The sequence below is a fragment of the Odontesthes bonariensis genome, chromosome 6 (genome assembly GCF_027942865.1).
Source record: "Odontesthes bonariensis isolate fOdoBon6 chromosome 6, fOdoBon6.hap1, whole genome shotgun sequence".
NCBI lineage: Eukaryota > Metazoa > Chordata > Actinopteri > Atheriniformes > Atherinopsidae > Odontesthes > Odontesthes bonariensis.
The window spans coordinates 26,894,230-26,915,108 of NC_134511.1; the positions used below are offsets into that span (position 1 = coordinate 26,894,230).

General features: G+C 41.6%; 1 protein-coding gene across 2 annotated transcripts in view; it reads left to right on the top strand.

Annotated features, from left to right (window-relative positions):
• LOC142382389 (histone-lysine N-methyltransferase EHMT1-like) overlaps positions 1–17,055 on the top strand; it is a 29,622-nt gene extending 12,567 nt beyond the window's left edge. For both annotated transcript variants that reach the window (XM_075468176.1, XM_075468177.1), the window contains exons 11-23: positions 85–191; positions 1,063–1,185; positions 3,363–3,464; positions 3,560–3,664; positions 7,264–7,418; positions 7,721–7,888; positions 9,426–9,570; positions 9,771–9,848; positions 10,397–10,512; positions 12,820–12,906; positions 13,012–13,090; positions 16,242–16,417; positions 16,499–17,055. In XM_075468176.1, coding sequence (XP_075324291.1) covers positions 85–191; positions 1,063–1,185; positions 3,363–3,464; positions 3,560–3,664; positions 7,264–7,418; positions 7,721–7,888; positions 9,426–9,570; positions 9,771–9,848; positions 10,397–10,512; positions 12,820–12,906; positions 13,012–13,090; positions 16,242–16,417; positions 16,499–16,595 — 1,538 coding nt within the window. In that variant the 3' untranslated portion in view covers positions 16,596–17,055. The remainder of the gene's footprint in view (positions 1–84; positions 192–1,062; positions 1,186–3,362; positions 3,465–3,559; positions 3,665–7,263; positions 7,419–7,720; positions 7,889–9,425; positions 9,571–9,770; positions 9,849–10,396; positions 10,513–12,819; positions 12,907–13,011; positions 13,091–16,241; positions 16,418–16,498) is intronic.
• The last annotated feature ends 3,824 nt before the right edge of the window (positions 17,056–20,879 follow it).

The window sequence follows — 20,879 nt, forward strand, 5'->3', positions numbered from 1 at the left end:
AATGTGTGATAAGGGCCATTAAGCTGTTTCAACGACAATAACTCAGTGAAAGCCTTAAAACAAAGACTAAAATGTTTATTGCAGTCGATGGAAAGGACCCCAACTTTTTGATGGAGGGCCAAAACAAGCGCACCCCACTTCATGCAGCAGCTGCTGAGGGTCACCAGGAGGTCTGCCACATGTTGGTCCAGGTGAGGCAATGGTGGCTTTTAAAATTCAAATTTGATATATCAAATTTACTAACCAAGTGAATCTTTACTTCATTGTGGGATTGTGATGGGAGGTGTTTTCCATGGTGGCCAAAAACTTGCATTTTTCTCTCATCTGAGCAGAGGTAACAATAAAGATAGGCAGAATGTTAGGAAGTATATGATTCACCAGGGGAAGCCTTTAGGTCTGAGAAATGTTTGTGTTCGTCTCAGGAGGAACGCATAACACTTTTCACAGATTGTTTTTGAAGAAAAAACACAACCCTTGCAACAAAGATACCTGAAATATCAACTGTGGAGGATGTAGTAACTCCTCGCATACATCCTGCAGACTGTGACAGGTTGCTCAACCAGTTGAGCTGATGCCCAATATAGAGAGTGAAAATTCTCACCACAGCCGTCCAGAGGTGACCCTTTTCTGCATGGACGTCTTCCCTCTCTGTGCACTTTCCTGTGTCTTTACTGTTGAATAAAAGCCACGAGGTGGAAAAAAAAAAAGATTTCAAGCAACTGCATATACCCTACCTTCCATCCATCCATCCATCCATCCATCCATCCATTTTCTATACCCACTTTACCCAGCTGAGGCTCGCAAGGGGCTGCAGCCTGTCCCAGCCGTCCCTTCCAAGCATATAGTAGAAAATATGTGGAGCGATGCAAAAGGCCTGCTCTGCTGGCAGTGCTGCCGCCCCCCCCCCCCCCCCCCCCCCTTTGGGTTACTCTAGTAACAGGGCTGGGGTTGAGGAGGAAGATGACCTGCCATATAAATGGTTTGTTCTGAGGTAACAAAAGTTTTATTCTTAACCTTTTGAAGCTTTTTTTTTTTAGACATTTGATATTTGTGTACGCACAGGCTGGAGCCAACCTGGACATGTTTGATGAGGAGTACAGAACACCACTGATGGTAGCCTGTGAAAACAATCACCCCAACACAGTGAAGTACCTGCTCAGAGCCGGAGCAGCTGCAAGCCACAAGGTGGATCAGCACACACTCGCTACTAACCTGTTCTGTCACTGTTGTGTGCCTGAAAAGAATTCTGCTGTTTCGTCCATCACTTAGAGCGATCTTGCTCTGTTGACTGCTACCGTTCGTCATTCCTTTTTGTGGTGCTGTTTTTAAATCACAACTTTAATGTTGTCGTGTTCAGCTTCTGAACTACCCATCAAAAAAGTGAACAGCTTCCACTAAACACAGTTTTTCACCCTTTGGCCATTGGATGTGAGTTTGAATTGTCACTTGCCCGAGTTGGGAGTATTTTAAACATCACCTGAGCAAAAAAAAAATAATAATAATGTTTTACTAACTAACATACTAACGTTGTTGGGCCATTTTTAACTGTGATTACAGTGTGCATTCATGGTGGAATCATTTAGATAAGCTGATGTCAACGCATTCATTTCTATCCAGTTTTGCATTCATTTTTTGCCAAGATCTTGTACTGATGGTGGGAGAGCCGAGTGTATGTGTAAAGTTTCGTCCAACGCATCCAAAAGATTTTCAGTCAGGTTTAATTTCTGGGACGCTGCGATGTGTGAAAATGATAAAACTGCTCCGTCACAACTGGAGCCCGATTCTCAGAATAGTCCTGTGCCATCAGAGACAACCAAATGAATTGATGATAAAACCTGTGCATTCAGTATATACAGGTAGTCGGCTGACCACATATGGGCACATAATGCTGCTGAACTTAGACCTGAACAACTGAAGCAACTTCAGATCTGTGCTTATTTATCCAGGTGGTGACTTTTTTGGCCAGGCAGAGATATGTAGTAGCCAAAGTTTAAAAGCAAGTTGCCAGCCACAGAAGTCAGGGAGCAGTGGAAATGCAGCACTGTAATTGGACCTTTTAAGTTTGACAGTGCAGTCTTGTTTGTCCAACTTTAGCTGTCGAATCAGGACATCTCCTTTCTTAGCAGGGACAACAGATTTTCAATTATTTTGCCAATACTTATCAAGCTGTGAAGGCTACTCACAGTTTGCTCCACCGAGCTCATCTACAGGCACATGCAAAGGTTTATATAGACTCGGTTTGTTGGAGTGGAACAGATGCAAACGAGCAAGTCTCTCCAAGTTCATGCCGTTTTAAAATGGAGGTGGGTACCTGCAAAGAAAACACACGGCGAATCACAACTCTGCTATGATAATTATTGACCCATGAAATTATGAACTGGACTTAAATGACTTGTCGATAATTGGAGGAGAGCAATACCCATGAAGCCCAGTGTTCTGTGGCATCGGTTATACTAGAAAACCCTCTGTTAGGAGCCTCTTCTTTCACTTTGCTTTTTAGCCATTGGTTTGGGGAATGGGGATTAGTGTCAATTAACATAACGTGTGATTTGACCCCAGACTGTTTGTCAGAGACATGGTCACTGGCCCATATGATTAAACAATTTCCCCAACAGCCTTTTTTTTCCTGGCCCTGTGCCATTGGGCCAAAGCTTGACAGCTGAATAGATTTGAAAATAACACAACTTTTTAATTGGACTAGTGGGAAACTGGTAATGACAATACAATACATTCAAAAGACAGTTAAAAACCATCATTAGATATTCTTCTGTTTGTTAAGAACGTTTGGGCTGTTCATTTTCTTTGGCCCTGAAAAGCATGCAGCACCATGTTAGTTACATGTAGTGATCTGTACTATCGCAGAGCAGATGCAGAGACATTCCAGGACCTTTCTGGTTTATTGTTACTCTCCACATAAAAACACTCCATCAAGTACCAATAAAATGCACATTCAAATCTGGCTTAGTTATAGATTCATTTGTTTCTTTTGTGTGTGCCACATAATTGTCTTGAATTTTAGTTTGAACAATACAGAATATTTTAGAGCCAAGTATGAGAAGAGAATATATGCGTGTAAGTATGTGATTTCTCTTGAGAAGTCAGAAGACCCGTTCCCTAATTGCATCAGCAAAGGAGAAAAGTTTAAGTTAACCTTCATATTTTTAAGGCTAAGTCTTCTCGAGTGGGAAATCATAATGCACAGAACATTTCTGAAGTGTACTATACATTTCATAATGTTCCCCTCCTCTGATGCCATGTTTCACCTCCCAAGTTTGGTGTCCAACAGCCAAAAAGATGCGCTTTCTATGGGACATTGGTGGTAGCAGTACAGTGTTGTTCAATCTGAATCATTGTCATTCCAGGATGTCATGGGTTTCACCTGTCTGCATCTGGCAGCTAAACTGGGACATTATGACATAGTCCATCATCTGCTCACTAAGGCATCCAAATACATCAACTGTCAGGTAAAAGCACACATAGCCACACTGAATAACTGCTGCTCACAGCTCGCATGGTTTGGATAAGTCGTCCTGTGTGAGTGTAACCTGTGTGTCTGCAGGATGATGGAGGGTGGACTCCTATCACCTGGGCCACTGAGTACAAGCACAAAGAGGTAGTTCAACTGCTTCTGGCCAAAGGGGCTGATGTGAACATCAGAGACAAGGTCAGTGGCTGCAGCTCACTGTTAGGTTTTTACAAATGACCCGCAACAGCCTCTTAGAAAAGAGGATTCAATGAAGAGTCCTATTTCTTTTTTGATCATGTGATCTCTTTTAATGATTTTGATGGCACACATATATAAGTTGATATTTGTGTAATGGCTTTTAAATTACTCACCCCCTTATAACTTTAAAAAAAAGTTTGAGATGCTATCAATTACCTTTAGAAGTCACAAAAATAGTTAGATAAGGAACTCGATGTCACATGATCTCAGTTTATATATATATATATATATATATATATATATATATAGATAGATAGATACTTTATTGATCCCGAATGAAATTCAAGCATCCAGTAGCAAGACGTAATAAAGCAATAAAAATGTTTATACAATTATAAACACTTTAAAAACAATCTAAGTTTACAATCTAATCTAACAATCTAATTTAAAAAACAATTTAAAAAACAGTTTAAAAATATAAACTGACCAGTGAAGTAAGACGAAAGTGAAATATAAAGTGACCAGTGAAATTCAGAAGTGCCATCACTGAGAGCTGTTGAACAGCCTGATGGCCAGAGGAACAAAAGAGTTTTTGAGTCTGTTGGTGGAGCAGGATTGAGACAGCAGTCTGCCACTGAACAAACTCACATATATATGTACACCTGTTCTGAAATGCCCAGAGTCTGCAACACCACTAATCAAGAGGAAGACTAAAGAGTTCTCCTTTAGGTCAGGTTCTCTGCAGCATGGCACGGGACAACAAAGAGAGGCATCAGAAAGGCCAAAATGGACTACAAGAGGAGGCTAGATGAACTCCTGGACAGTAATAACAGCAGGCAGGTTTTGCAGGGAGTCCAGCACATCGTCAGCTCCAGGATCAGTCATGGAGCTTCTGAAGGTGACGTCTCGCTGGCAGAAGAGTTGAACCACCTCTTCGCTCGTTTTGAGGTGGAGCCACCAGAGGCAGCCGTCCCACATGCAGCAGCTCATAACAACATCACCTCTATCCTCATGGCGGAAGAGTGCCAGTTGAGGCGCGTGCTGTCAATCCCAGGAAGGGAACGGGACCTGGCGGTGTTCCTGGACGCGTACTGAGGAGTTGTGCAGAGCAGTTGGCAGGGGTCTTTATCAAGATCTTCAGTTTGTCACGAGCAGATTATCGAGATCGAATTATCGCCCAGCACTAGCCACCTTCGATGCACACCAGCTTGCCTACAGGGCAAATAGGTCTACCGACGATGTTGTTGCTGCTGCTCTCCCTGCTGCTCTGTCCCACCTGTAGCACCAGGGGAGCTACCCATGTCTCCTTGTCATCCACTTTAGCTCTGCTTTTAACACCATCCTCCCTCACAGACTGTTGTGTGAACTGTTAGCCCTTGGATAGCCATATTCCACCTGTAACTGTATAAAGGACAAAGGGTGAGAGTGGGCCCCCACACCTCCTCAGCCATCAGCACCAGCGCTCCTCAGGGCTGTGTGCTGAGCCCCCTACTCTTCACACTGTGCACTCACGATTGTACCCCCGCCCCCCACAGCAACACTATTGTAAAGTTTGCAGACGACAGGACGGTGGGGGGGGGGGGGTGATTCTGCATAGAGGGACGAGGTGGAGCGGCTGACTGTGGTGCATGGACAACATCCTGCTCCAACTAATACCATGGACCAAGGAGCTTCCAGCTGCACTGCAGCACAGAGGGAAATACCTGAAGACTGCCCAAGAGATCTTCGGCTGTCCTCTACCCTCTCTTGAAGAGCTGCACAGCTTCCGCTGCCTTAGGAAAGCAAAAAGCATTTGAACAGACACCCCGGTCACAACCTGTTCCACCTGCTGCCATCAGGCAGGAGATGCAGGGGCATTAAAACAAAGACTAACAGACTGAAGGGCAGCCATCAGGACATTAAACACTGCATAGCACCTTCAATTCAAGAGATGGTATTGTGTGCAATATAAGACTTTCATGTGCAAGATGCTGGATGGGTTATATATATTTTTTTTTCCATATGTAAAGTCTTCTATATTGGCACCTAATTTCGTTGTTCTTGTTACAATGAGAATAAAGGATATTCTGATTAAATCCATTGTCATAAAATGGAAAAAAGATGGCATCACGACAAACTTGCCTAAAGAGGGTTGTCCACCAAAACCCACAGACCGGGAAAGGAGATTTATCAGAGAGGCAACTAAAAGACTAAATGGAGCTGGAAAGCCCCACAGCCACAACTGGTGTATCTGTCCACAGGACACTCTGCACAGCTGGGCTTTACAGATAAGGGGCTAGAAAAAAAACCCATGGTTTACAGGAAAAAAGTTTGCCAGAATATTTATGGGAGACTTCCCAAACATGGAAAGAACGTCCTCTGCTCAGATGAGAGAAAAATGCAAGTTTTTGGCCATCATGGAAAACACCTCCCATCACAATCCCCACAATGAAGTATCATGCTGCAGGGATTTTTTTAAAAAATTTTTTAAACGGCAGAGACTGGGGCACTGGTTAAAACTGAGGGATTGATGGATGATACAGCAAAATTCTGGTGGAGAACTCGTTTTAGTCCTCCAGACAGTTGAGACTCGGACAGAAGTTCATCTTCCAGCTGGACAGCCACCCTAAACGTACTTCCAAAACAACACTTGAGCTGTTTACGGAGAAAAGTTTAAATCTGTTAGAATGGCCTAGTCAAAGCTCAGACCTCAATCCCAATGAGAATCTGTGACATAACTTAAAAAAAGTCTATTTTGAAGTAGCTGGAGCAGTTTTGGTCTGATGAACAGGCAAAAATCCCAGTGGCTGAAAGTGCTGTGCTGCTCTTCTGGTTAAGTCAAATACGATGTTGTAAACGTCATATCTTGACGTTTAGAGCATGTAGATCCACTTAAAGGTGGGGTAGGGGTTCTTTTTCTGGAGCATTTTTTTTACATATTGCTTGAAATACTCTTCACACCCCCATTACAACCAATTAATTAAAGGTTTTGACACAAAAATGAACCTAGCACCTAGCATTATTAAACGTATAGTTAGCATATACTAAATACGGCAACGATCGATGTTTGCTGTCAGAACAGCGCTCGTGCACCTTTGTGCTCGTGCAAAATGCAGGACTGGACTCAAAATCCAGGATCTCCTACCCTACCTTTTAAGAAGATCAAAACAGAAAGAATCTACATCCATACTCCAAGCTGTAAAACACAAAGTGCAGCTGTGTGTAATGAGAATGTGCTTTTATTATAAATTTATGACCAATTATGGTAATTGGTCATAAATCAAAGTAATGAGCAAAGTGGAACCTTGATCTGAGGATAGTGCCTCTCAGAGCCACTAAGACTGCCTTTTGGACACGTTAAATGTTACATTTCTGCTGCTATTGGTTATCCAAAGCCATTATTAAAGGGTAGGATTCTGTTCCAACAGTGTCTGGCCACAATGCAGAACAAAAACAGCCTACATCATTTTAATTGTACTTGTCACTGCAGATAATGTTCAATGTATATACTGTAAGAAGTGTCATTAGAACCAATGAGGACTTGGTTAACAAGATGCAGCTGCCTCATTAGGCTATGGTCCGAACACCATGTGCTGACCTGTGATGTGCTGCTCCTACAGGAAGAGAATGTCTGCCAGCACTGGGCGGCACTGTCTGGCTGTGATGACATCGCCCAGGCTCTGCTGGAGGCTCAGTGTGACCTTAATGCTGTTAACATTCACGGCGACACACCGCTTCATGTCGCTGCTCGAGAGCACCACCTGGAGTGCGTGATGTGAGTGTGTAGTCTGATTTAAAAAAACAAAACAAGAAACAACCCTTTTGTTCCATACACGTTTATTTAGCTCAACTCAGGCAGACGTCAGTTTTGATTGCATTAATCCTGAAAACGGAAAGAATTTAAAACCGAACACATAATTTAAAAAAAAAAAAAAAAAAGTTCTTTTTGTAAGGTCAGATAACCAAAGAGTATGTCATAAACATAACATTTAGTTTCAGTTCTTTTCTTTATATATTTTTGTGTTCGTTTCTTATTTCAAAAACTTTTTTACCCCTTTTTTTTTTTTTTAACCCAAGGTTGTTTTTGTCTCGTGGAGCCGACATCTCTCAAAAGAACAAGGAGGGAGAGACTGCTCTGGACTGCTGTGTCTGCGGCTCAAAGGTGTGGACGGCCCTCACCACCAACAAGAAGCTGACGGAGGCCAGGAGAGGACGGGACTGTCAGGGAGAAAGACAGCTCTGCAGGTAGACTTTTTGTATGCGTATAAATGTGCTCTATAAAAATCACTCTCTAACATTGTATATGTACACCTGTCACATGCGACGCACATTGTTGCTGCTCTCTCTTTGAATTGATTCACTTATTCTCTGTTTTACATGCCAACTTACTTACTTGCAATGCAAAATCTCCTTCCACAAAAACATAAATGTGTTCTAAAAGATAAACAGGAAATATATGTTTTTTTTTTTTTTGTCAATTATCTTTATGTTTTTTTGTAATATGGTAATGTACAATTGAGTGTGCAGTAGTAGAGATGTATTTCAAGGAATTGTTCGCTGAAGTCGAGCAAAAATAAGGAGATTCAAATAGTTGGGTTTTTTCAGCCTTTTCAGTTCCACCTTAAAGCTGCAGTCTGCAACTCTTTTTCAAGCATAATGCCTGGAACTGTCCGGGGATTCTGAAAGTAGTACATTAAATACCCCAATACAAAAAAAAAAGAGTTCTCTAGGTCCCCTATATGTCCCGCTAGGTCCCTCCAAAGCCAGCAGGTTTGTTTACAAAATTGCAGACCGGACCGGTAAAAGGTAACCAATCAGGTTACGAGCTGGGCTCTGCTGCCTGTCAATCACCGATTGTGCACGCGCGATACAACGTAGGCTTATTTATCTGGACTATTGAACTTCATTACGGGCTAGTCTACTTACTGTGTCTTCCATGATCGCAAATGACAGGTGAGTTGATGAATGAGGAGTCGTGTACGCGCATCTGGCGTGCACGTAGACGTGCACGAGTTCTCATGTGTTTTGATGGGGCGGGACAGGAAGTTGAATAACTTTTTATTTTTCGGTTAAAAAATAAGCATTTCTTGCATTTTGCGACTACGGAGGTCACCGTTTTCAACTTAAAGCGTTCTGATAGATCATGTAAACTCTTAAAATGCCAAAAATTAGGACTTTACGTATGACAACAACAAATCCTGCAGACTGCAGCTTTAAGCAAAACGGCTTGCTCGTGTTTACAATGGCTCCAAAATAAAGAGTTAAAGGAACGCCAAATGGTGTCAGTAAATGTCTTTTGGTAGCCCACATTACCCACATTTACGCCTCTAACACATGAGTGCATGGAAATGGTAAATCCTAATTTTTTGTATTATATTAGGTGTTTCATGCATCAGTCCGTAACAAATTCCTTTACAGCTGTTTTCTACAGCAGAACAGGGCTTGCACGCTCTTGGAACGCCGACTTAAATTGCCTCACTGTAGCCTGTTGGGAAAATAAAAGCTCATATAGTCTAAACTCAGTTGTTGATCAGAGGCTAAGAATACTGGCTATGTCTCTAAATCACCTTAGTCACTCAGCATGTGTAATGTGATGAACAGGTTTCATTTCACAATATAGTGTGAATAGACGAGGCCACACATTCAAAATGAGACACTTTTGTACAGTTTACATCATTTATCTGAATTTCTGGAGGGAAAAAAGGCTTCCTTTTTGAGTTTTTTTAATTTGACCTTGTATGTTTGAATTAGATGTCAAGGGTCTTTCTTCTCCTTCTCTTAGGGATATTTCTCGGGGGTACGAGGCAGTTCCTATCAACTGTGTTAATGGAGTGGACAGTGAGCCATGCCCAGAAAACTTTAAATACATACCGGACAGCTGTGTCACTTCCCTGCTGGACATAGACAAGGACATCACTCACTTGCAGGTGAAACTTCTTCTCTCTGTGACGTATATAGATTTAGCATAAACCTCAAAAGGGCTCTGCACAGGTTTTCTCTTTCTGTTTTCTGCTCATTCTTTCACATTACATTTAAAGACATCAAAAATAGATACCGTGCTGTAAGATTCAAGCTGAAAAATGCGACGGTACTGAACTTGTAACGCCTCACTGCTTGTGTCCCAAAGCACTGCAGCTGTACAGATGACTGCTCTTCCAGCATCTGCATGTGTGGTCAGCTCAGCGTGCGATGTTGGTATGACAGTGTAAGTTCTCTCGGTCTCTCTCATACACACACACACACACACACACACGAGTCAACTTCAGATCCTATATTTAGTAAGAATGGGGACATTTGAACTTTGTAAATGTTCTAAATTCTTTCAGGCAGTTGTTCAAATCAATGATGATGCAACACAGCGGTAAATGTGTCCCTTTTTTAATGGAGTGGTTTCAAAGCAGGACACGTTGCCTTGGTGCTGGTCTTTAAAAGAAATTTAGGGTTTGTTTGAAAATTCTTGAATTGAACTTTTTTGCATAGTAAATGGGAGTTTTCTTTTAAATCTACAAATTGGCTCACGTCAGTGAATGCTCTCTGGAATTCTGCGTGCAGTATTTAAAGTCTCAGGTTCTCTTTCAAAAGCCAGGAAATTTCTGCTTAATTTCATTTCTGCTTTTTTTTCCTACTTTAAAGTAAAAAATGAGTGTCTACCTATTACTATATTCGAACATGTCACTCCAAAATCAGCACCTGATTTGAATAGAGTGTGTGTTTTATCCATGATTGGACTTTTTAAGATGTGTGTGTTTGCAGGAGGGTCGGCTGCCACTGGACTTCTGTCAGTGGGAGCCCCCGGTGCTGTTTGAGTGTAACCATGCCTGCTCCTGCTGGAGGACCTGTAGGAACCGTGTGGTTCAGAATGGAATCAGGTGATCTTTTCCTCTTTTTTGAAGATGTTTCCTGCAGCACTTTATTGAACACCAACAGTAGTTGCATCTGCCTTTATCAAGTTCCCCTTTATTTATTTTAGAAGATTTAGATAATTAGAATCTGTATTTGTTTTTATTCTATTGTGTGATGTTTTTAATGTTATCTTTGATTAGTTTATCCCATTCTTTATATGTCTTCTTTCATTTATTTCATTTTGTGAAAGCACTTTCGGCTCCAGCTCCTGTCGTTAAAATATGTGCTTTAAATAAAGATGACTTGACAGAGATGGAAATGGCAACATTTCAAATTTTTCTTTAAAAAATAATCTTGATGCTCACTTGAGGTGGTTTATGTCTTTTGGGAAGACTGCTTCTGGTGCACTAGGGGAGAAATAAACAGTTCCTGCCAAAGTAGAGAATTCTGACACTACATGCCTGGTTTATTTAATCTAACCAAGTACTGGAAACTTGCTTGATACCCTTTTGTCCATCAAACGTTATTTAAAAAGTTTGCTCTGCTATTGCTTTGCTGTTGGATGGAAACTCCCCTCTAAATTCTACTTCAGAGCCTCTAACAACATCATTTACATCACACACACAACTCAGCATGCCTTTGTGTGCTTGCAGCTGCTGTCTGGAATTTGTTGCTGAACTCCAAACATTTTATATTTCTGTACACAACTCTCAATGTTTTCTTTTCTGTTTATTTTAGTAATTTATTTATTCACATTTATTTCTATATGAACATACATATACATAAATATTTTTCTGCAGTATCTGTCCCTGCTACAATTCCTCATGTTGTCATTTTTGTACCTACAGCATTTGTAGCACCTAGTAGAGCCATCATGGTTGTGTGTCCACATGCTGGTGCGGCTGCACGTAGCTTTTCAAGCAAGTTGTAGTGTGCTGCAAGGTAAAACCACAGAGGAGAAAAGTTAAGACGGTTGTTATTTCTTTGATAATGTGACCTTTGTGATTCCGCTGCAAAGCTAATCAGAAGCCAAATGAATGTGTTGCCGTTGTGCTGGAATGTTTATGTTGTTATGTCTCTGCTGCATTCAAAGGGATGCCAGTCCCATTGCTGAATAATGTCAGAGTGTTATTCACACATGACATTCAAACGTTCAGTTGCTACAAGGTTAATGGAAAACAGCGCATGTCTTTAAGTAAATGTATTTTATTTATACAGCCCTTCACAGACAATCCTTACGGTGTACCAAAGTGCTTTACAGCAGGTAATAAATAAAGAGAAGAATAAGTAAAAACAAATAAAAACAATAAAAGCACAGTGAAAGCAATGAAATACAACAAAATCAAATAAGATAAAATCAGATAAAAGTGTCATCAAACTACTGGGTATTAAAAGCAATCCTAAATAAGTAGGCTTTTAGCCTAGATTTGAAGAGGCCCAGGTCAGAAATAAGACGCTGCTCGACGGGGAGCTTATTCCAGAGTCTGGGGGCAGTGACGGAAAAGGCTCGGTCACCCAAGTGTTTGTATTCTGACCTGGGCACTTCCAACAGAAACTGACCTGTTGACCTCAGAGCTCTACCAGTATTGCAGACTGTTAAAAGCTCAGATAAATACGATGGGGCGAGGCCGTTAAGAGCTTTAAAAACAAACATTAAAAGTTTCAAATCAATTCTATGACAATAAGAATTGTCATAGAAATAAAGTGGTTAATGAAATAAATATGTGAAATAAATAAATGATAAACATGATAAACCATGTCCAGTTGAGCCATTGTCTGAGCCTGTTCCTAAATATTCTATAATAAACTTCATACTCTTTGCGATTAAATTTCTGGCCAAATCCCAGTTCATACCACAATTCGACACATCAGTATAATCTCCAAGGGATGTGCATTATTAGCTTTTCGGAGGGCAGCACACATTCCCCTTTTGCTTGGGTTGATTACCCATAAACCCTCTCTTTGTTTAGGGTGTGAGCAACGCACATGAATATGTACATGCGATCACAAATCGCGCTAACGAACTCCTGATTTTTTTCCAGATTTTCTTATTTTTGTTTTTTTATTTATTTTTTTTTTTCGATTTTGGCATCAGGCTGGTACAGACCATCTGTAGTGTCTCTCAGGTACATCAGGCTTATAGATGTAGGACTCCAGCGTGGGAAGTACAGGAGACTCGGGTTTCTCTCCGAGGAAGAGGATTAGCTCTTTTAGTCGTTTCTTTCTGGTTACACTGTTTTTTTGGGAACAAAGTCCAATGATCTTGTTTTATCTTGGTGTTCTTCTGGAGTGTGCTGTGGCTCTACCAGCTGTCTCCTTATTGTTTGTTACAGAGTCCGTCTGCAGCTCTATAAAACAGAGAAGATGGGCTGGGGAGTGAGGGCCTTGCGGGACATCCCTCAAGGAACATTCATTTGCGAGTGAGGACACGCATTCATCAGAGCAACGTCTGAATTGAGAATTATTCTGCATAAAATATGGAACAGCAGCTGCTCTCTAAGCTCTCTGTCTGGGTCCTTCCTCAGGTATGTTGGGGAGATCATCACTGATGCTGAGGGCGACAAAAGAGAGAATGACTCTTTCCTCTTCACTCTTGACAATAAGGTGATTTACTTGAATTATACACTGTATATATACTACATGGCAAAATAATTGAATCACCACTCTTGGAGGACGTTCATAATGATCAAAAAGATCATATCACAGATGAAGACTATTTATATTTCTTTTAAAAGCAGCTTAAAAGAAAGAAAATGTTTTTTATGTGGACAACTGGGTAGCGTTTGTAACTGTCAGACGCAGACACATGATTCCTAACTGACTTTGACTTTTGTAAAGTTTGTTACCTGATCCAGATTTGAGGACAAATCCCCTGAATGAAAAGTTTTGTATGCACTCCAGAGCTGATAAAATGCTTTTAAAAATGCTAAATATATGACAAACAAACATCTGATTTCAAGCAATACTATGTAACATTTCTACCTTAAAAATAACGGCTTGAAAAAAATTGTGCGGCTAGAATGAGTTTTAATATTACGATTGGCCTGTCTCCTATGCCCTTCGGGGGTCTGAGTTGGAATAACTGCGCTATGTAACTTTGCTGGACCGGCCCGGGAGCTGAGCGGAAGTACTTCGACTTGCTTTCTGACACACCTACCGCAAAAACAAATAGACCCCTCTCACGCCCCCAGGTATAAGGCTAAGCTAGCGCAACATTGTCAGTACGATCATCATGGCAGAGGCACCGAAGAAACAGAAGAAGACGTTGACTGATGAAGCAAGGAAGAGAAAGAGAGAGGCCGACAAAGCAAGAGACCGGACTAGAGTTGCTCTCGGAACAGCCTTTCGGGGGAGCTCCATAATGGGCTTTTTGAGAAGTTACATTGTATTGCTTTAAGGGTCAGGAAGGTGACAGAGAGCATGTCCTTGGGGTAAATCTGGTAAACCATTTACCGCAACATCCTGTGGTGTCTAATGAGGAATGTTAGGCACAAACAACCTGAACTTCCTTGCTTAACTTTTGAGGGACATCACGATGCCTTCATGTTCCGTATAAAGCACAGTTTAGTAATCTCTGGGCATGGCAGAAGAATAACGATCCCAAGCAAAGTTCCAACCCAATCAAAATGTTGTTTCTGACACGTTTATCTTTAATGCCACTGAGAACTTTTAGTTTGAAAACAACAAATCTTAGTGAGTTGTAGATTTCTGCATATATAAACACCACTGACAGGTAAAGTGAGCAACAGTTCTCATCTCGATCCAACGCTCACGTGAATTTCACTTTGACACCTACCTAAACATTTGTGCAGACCAGTCACTCCCACAGCCGTACAGCATGGCAACACCACTGAGCCTGCAAAAATCATGTCAAAGAGCCCAAGGTGTTCCCCTGACCTCTAAACCCTCCAGATACCAGTCTGATGGGATCTGATCCAATACAGGAGACCCTCCCCAAAGCCCACAGGGCCCACAGGGTCCTTTGCTAAGGTCCTGGTACCAGACGCTCCAGGACACCTTCAGATGTTCTTTGACCACTATTGCGAAGTTTAACATTATCTTCTATCTTTTCCTGACAGCATTAATTTGAATATAACATCTGCAGTTTTAGCAGACCTACTGACTACAGTTGCAGCTGTGCATGTGTTTTTAAATTCACATTCATACGGACGTTTTCTGCAGAGTTGACAGCACGCCATGAGCTGTTTTGTTTGGTCAAGAGGTGGTGCTGCAGAGTTGCTCGATGTCTTATCATCTGCCAGAAGCAGAGATTTCTTTTTTTTACCATAAGGATTTATCATGTGACAGTCTGTTGACAGAAACTGTCTGGACTGGTTTTCAAAGGAATTATTCTGAAATCTAATGTGAAGTTATTTTCTTGTTAACAATCTTGCCTGTTTTTGCTTTTATCCCGTCTGTCCACTGAGGGAGTGGGAATGCATTGGCTTTCACATCCAGTCACTTACAGAATGGAATAAACTTTGCTAATTTAGAGAACGTCCGATCTTCTGACTTTGTTTATTGATCTGCCAAACTAATCGCAGTGTCGTTGCCGTGGTTCAAGGTGTTTGTTACCAAGCTCCAGGAACTATGACAGCAGTTGAACTCACTTCCTGCGCATGTGAGAACGGAAAGCTGTGAAAATTCCCATTCTCAGTTACAGACCACAGGAAGTCAGTTTAGAAGAAAAACTAAAGTTTTCTTTATTTTATTTTATGAAAACTGGAACTACAAAAATGTTTTCAAGATTCACACATAATTGATTCTACATAGTTTTCCGATATGAAGAAACTTGAAAAATGTTGGAGCTACTGATTGTGCTGGTATTTCTGCAATATTACATATGCAGTATAATTTGAGTAAAACTCTTTTCACATCAAGCCACTAACAACCATCACATCTGCTGATAATTCAGTTTATGTCCCACATATTTATATTGAAGTTCTCATAAGATATTTTTGTTTCCTCCTTACTGCCCTTAAAGGGATAGTTCAGCTATATGACATCCCATACTAGCAATATCATTCATGAACATTTTCTTACCCCCTGCTGCGTCCTGTGAGCCAAGTTCCAGCCTCGTTTTGGCGTTGACGAAGGTAGTCTGGCTAGTTGGCTGGGGTCGCAAAAATAAAGCGTTTTGCTTCTCAAAACAATATGCGTTCAAAAGAGTAATACATTCGCATCACAAAATCGTTCTCCAGGAAAAAGTCAGACCTCACAATCGCTTGGCACTATTTTCTCTCCCTTTGTATCACTGCGTGCAGCCACCTGCCGATAGCCGCGCCTGTTACGGTGTTTGCTGCTCGGAAGCAGGGGACTGCTCGGTCTGCACTTCGGTCTGCACGGTCTTCACAGCATGCAGTGATACGAAGGGAGAGAAAATAGTGCCAAGCGATTGTGAGGTCTGACTTTTTCCTGGAGAACGATTTTGTGATGCGAATGTGTTACTCTTTTGAATGCATATTGTTTTGAGAAGCAAAACGCTTTATTTTTGAGGCCACAGCCAACTAGCCGGACTACCTTCATCAACGCCAAAACGAGGCTGGAACTCGGCTCACAGGACGAATCAGGGGGTAAGTCAATGTTCATAAATGGGATGTCATACAGCTTCATGTCAAAAGAGGCGAACTATCCCTTTAAGGGATGCAACCTCCTCCATGATGGCAGAAGAAGAACGATGCTTGAATTGCAAATGAGGGAAGACTGGAGGAAGTGTACACCTAACTGGTTGTATTTGGGTCACCGTCTTATGCAGGTGGGGGACGTACACTGTATTGATGCAAGACTCTTCGGAAACATTGGTCGCTTCATCAACCATCTGTGTGAGCCCAACCTGCTGGCTGTGAGAGTGTTCACCATGCACCAGGACCTACGCTTCCCCAGGATAGCCTTCTTCTCCAGCAGGCCCATTAAAGCTGGAGACCAGATTGGGTGAGCGGTGGACACAACAACTGTCTGATCTCTATCTGCTGTTGTTTGAATAGAGATTTCATGGTGCCTCTTTCTCACCAGGATTGACTATGGCGATAACTACTGGAGGGTAAAGAGCAAGTACTTCAGCTGCCAGTGTGGGTCTCTCAAGTGTCGTCACTCGGCTTCTAGCAGATAGGAGCTCACTGATGATCCCTGATTCCTCTGTCTGCCCTGGATGCATTTTATAACTCTCAGAAGCACTGAATAATGTATCACTCAGGAGCACTGCTTTGAATCAGTCAATGATATTCAGATCTTCACCTGAATTTTTAGTTTTAAAGCAGCAAACGAAATTATGCACAAAGCACAGGACTAACTTATTTATACACTTGATATACATAATACATAATTCTACATAACGGAAGTTTATTTTTTTTGTGTGAAGAACAATGCAATATGTGAAATGACTTAATTAATTTTATGAAGCCAACAGAGGGGGATTTTAAACATTTTAATAGATGATTTTAACATTAGTGGATTTGTGTAATACTGTACTCCTGTTAAAAATCCAGAATGAATTTAGGTAATATTTTTAGTGGTTTGACCAATTTTTTTTAATATGCTTTTTACTGTATCTAATTGGCAATTAAACAACCTTTTAAATAACCTTTTCATCCTATTCCTTTGTTTCTTTACTTTGGGGGATGGTCTCTGGATCCCAGACAGCAGTGGATGTTGGTTAGGGTTGAGACGAGGGCTCAGTGCAAGCCAGTCACACTGAACAAGAACCATTGACCATTTTCTTGTTGTAGCCAATGGACAAATACAAACTTTTGGTAGAAAGTTGGAAAAATACTGTTTTCTGTTTGAGAACACTTTATGTTTAAGCTTTAATCTTTTGTTTTATTTCAGATTCTTGTTCGGTCACACTAAAGAGAACCCATCTTGCAGGCTCAGAACTATGTGTTTTATGTTGAATTAATTTGTTTCTGACCAGTCTGTGTCCCATAGAGGCAGTCACAGGTAGGTCGTAACAGAGCCTCCATTCTTAACTATCATGACATTCTACAATGGTAGCACCAAAAGGGTTTAGCAAAGGTGCTGCTTCATCTCCAATTTTATACCATGGGTGAGATGCATTTCTTTTTCAAACACTGAATGCTCTTTATTGTTTGGAAAAGGTGGCATCTGCAAGAGTTTGATTGATCAATAGACCATGGTAAACCAATAGCTCATCCAATATATTTTTGAGTATTCATAAGAGCTTGAATAAGGGCAACTGGACTTCTTTTTGGATCTTGAAGACGTTTCCCCTCTCATCCGAAATGCTTCTTCAGTTCTGGACTCGGTGGTGGAGAGTATCAGCTTATAAGCAGAGAGGGTTGTTACAGTCACGTGTTAATGAACCACCTGACCAATATGCATGTTGTTAAGAGTCATTATCACCTCTGAATTGTCTACCTGTCTGACAGGGTGAGTTTTGGTCACAGGACCCAAAGTGTGAATGGTTGTAAACTGCCTGGGAAGGAGAGAGCATGCTGCATGGTAGGTGCTGGGAAGCTGATACCTGAGACCACCTCCTCTGTTCAAAGATGCTTTTTCCAGTTTAACATAGATGGCTTCACTGACTCCTCTCTCAAATCATCTGTCTTCTGGTGTTCTTGGGTTTGAAGTGCACTGGAATATCATGTTTAGAGAAGATCCTTCTAAGTTTCTCTGAGACTCCTGCCACATATGGAATTATAGTATCTTTACGGCTGTTCTCCTTAGCTTCTCTAACAGTGTGGTTTTGTCCAGTTGTCTTTGCTGATTTTACAATGGCCCAGTTTGGGTATCCACAGGTCTGAAGAGCTTTCTTGGAGTGCTAATGTTCCTTTTATTTTCCCTCAGCCATGGTAGGTACACTCTCCACCCAGTGGTGTAGCGTTCTGATCTTCAAGATCCAAAAAGAAGTCCATTTGCCCTTATTCAAGCTCTTATGATTATCATGACCGGATGACTGAGCATATTTCATTTTTCTTCTTTTAAGTGCTTGCTGTTTTCCAGTGTACGCAGGTAACTTAGATTATTCTGTGAAACAAACTGTATGAGATGCTAATTAAGTGTATGGGCACAACCCAGGAAAGGTAACATAGATTATAAAGCACAAGGTGTGATCGACAGCATGTCTATATACAATATGACTCATTTTAAGACGATATAAGAGTTTTTCATTTGAATAGATTGAGTATGGTAGACTGAGCCTGGACCAGGAAAAAAATGGCGCTTAAACAAGACAAATGTAAACATAAATGTAAGCAAGTAGTGTGAGTGACAAATGTAGCCTACATATGTGATGTCGTATTGCTTTTTAAGTTCCTTGAACTCTGATTAAATTTACGTTAGTGCCATGAAGACGCCATCAACACCCCTTCATGCATGTGGAGGATCTGTTTACATGCTTTACAACCTGAGTTTGCTGAACTGAAGGATCCTAACAGCTCTCCCTGGATCCCAGTGTGAAACGGCAAAGAAAAAGCCTCTGTTGGACCTGCTCTCTCTCATTCAATCAGTTAATTCGATAAAATATTAATGTTGTTATATAACGATAAATTGGAACATCCTTTCATTTTGACAGTAATTACAAAATATCTTCATTATGTGGCTCTCATGTGTGCTCCCTCTCTTTTTTGACTCCGGTGTGGTTCTTGCTCTCCTCCCTGTTGCTATGGAAACAAGGACGGTTCAGGTGGAGCCACTGGTTGGCGTCTTGTCGGTCACGTGGGGGTTTATGGACGAGGTGCAATGGGGAAAGTGGTGTCTCCACATTCATATTGAATGCGACTTCGTGGAAACAGTCCGTCATATTGAGGAACCGTCAAAACGGATGGCGACGTGATTTTCTTTATCAGAGCAAGGCAGAGGAGCCTTCAGTGAGAAGTAGTGCGCTTACTTCAGGACATTTTTTTCTTCAGAAAACACGTCTTGACTCCTTATTGACACGATTCGTGGTATTATCCCATGCACTAGGTTTTTTATTTATTTATTTATTTATTTATTTATATTTCTCCATCTCTCGTTTAACAAGGGCTTTGATGCGGGGTGCATCCTCCAGCATGGACTTCCTTACCGCGTCAACATCAGTTAATCTCTACCTCTGAGGACTGGGGTGGTCAGCCGAAGGAGGAACACCCATGAAAATGATGCATCATGGAGTATGACGGTATAAACTTTGAGCAACAAATTAATGCGGAGACCACTGAGAGCATGGACAGCGGCAGAGCTGAGGTGCTGTCTGGCGGATGCTGATAAAAAGTGTCCCTCTCCTCGTTTAACTGTGAATGTTTGACTCTTTTTGTTCGTGGTCGACACACGCACTCAAAGGACTTGCAAAAGGGAGCGATACGCTGGTGTGTGTTGGGATGCTTGCTCTCCATTTCGTTACTGGTGTCAGTTTAGGCGTATCCAGCAAGATTCGTACTGTTCCAGAATGGCACGCTTTAAAGAGGAACTGTCCAGCCGCTATGGAGGCAGCTGTCCCGCGGGACAAGCCAGAGGGGCCAGCAGGCAGCCGGGGCCTCCGGGGGCCCAGAGGGTGTACAAGCAGTCGATGGCCCAGAGAGCGAGGACCATGGCTATTTACAACCCCATTCCTGTCAAACAGAGCTGCCTCACAGTCAACCGTTCTCTTTTCATCTTCAGCGAAGATAATGTTATACGGAAATATGCCAAAAAGATCACAGAATGGCCATATCCTTACAGTCCAGTTCAGACAAGCTGTTCTGTCCTTCTGATGCAAATTAGGCTGAACTGTGCCTGTGAAAGATGTGTCCACTTAGCACTACTTGCTTACCAGCAGTATAAATTTCCAACAAGGATTTGCTACACTATGTGCAAATTAATGAAATTATGCAGTCTTATTAGGCATTCAAATTATGTGAAAAGAATTAGATTTATTTTACCCAGATTAAGAACTTCCACAGTTGGGTCTGCCCTTGTTTCTGTAGCCTTATATATAAGAAATGGGTTTCAAGCTGTGCTGAAGTTGAAAGCTACTCGCTTTCTGTGACATACATATCTAGCTGTCTTGTTCTTCAGAATGTTGATAGAACTGTTGCAAAGGAGCGATAAAGAGCTCTTTTTTCAAGGAGTTCAGTGAATTTGTTTATTTTATTTGTTTATGCATCTTTTTCATACTTGGCCATAGAAAAAAAGAGGCTTAATAGAACCCTTTGAACCCTGAGTGCAGCATTTGGTGGTTGAAGTTGTGTTTCAAAAAGTTTAAAAATGACTTTTACTCACAAGGTTTCCAGCTCTGTCATTTGTGTTTGATGTGGGCAGAAGGAGGGAATTGGGTCAGGCTTTAGAGCAAATCAAGCTGAGGAAAACAATTGATCCTCTGGCATTCTCATGCCACAGTTGTGCATATATGTCGGCTTGTCTGACCGAGGCTCTGCAGATGGTTCCGTCCCGGTTGCTGAACTCCCAGAAAACAGCGGGC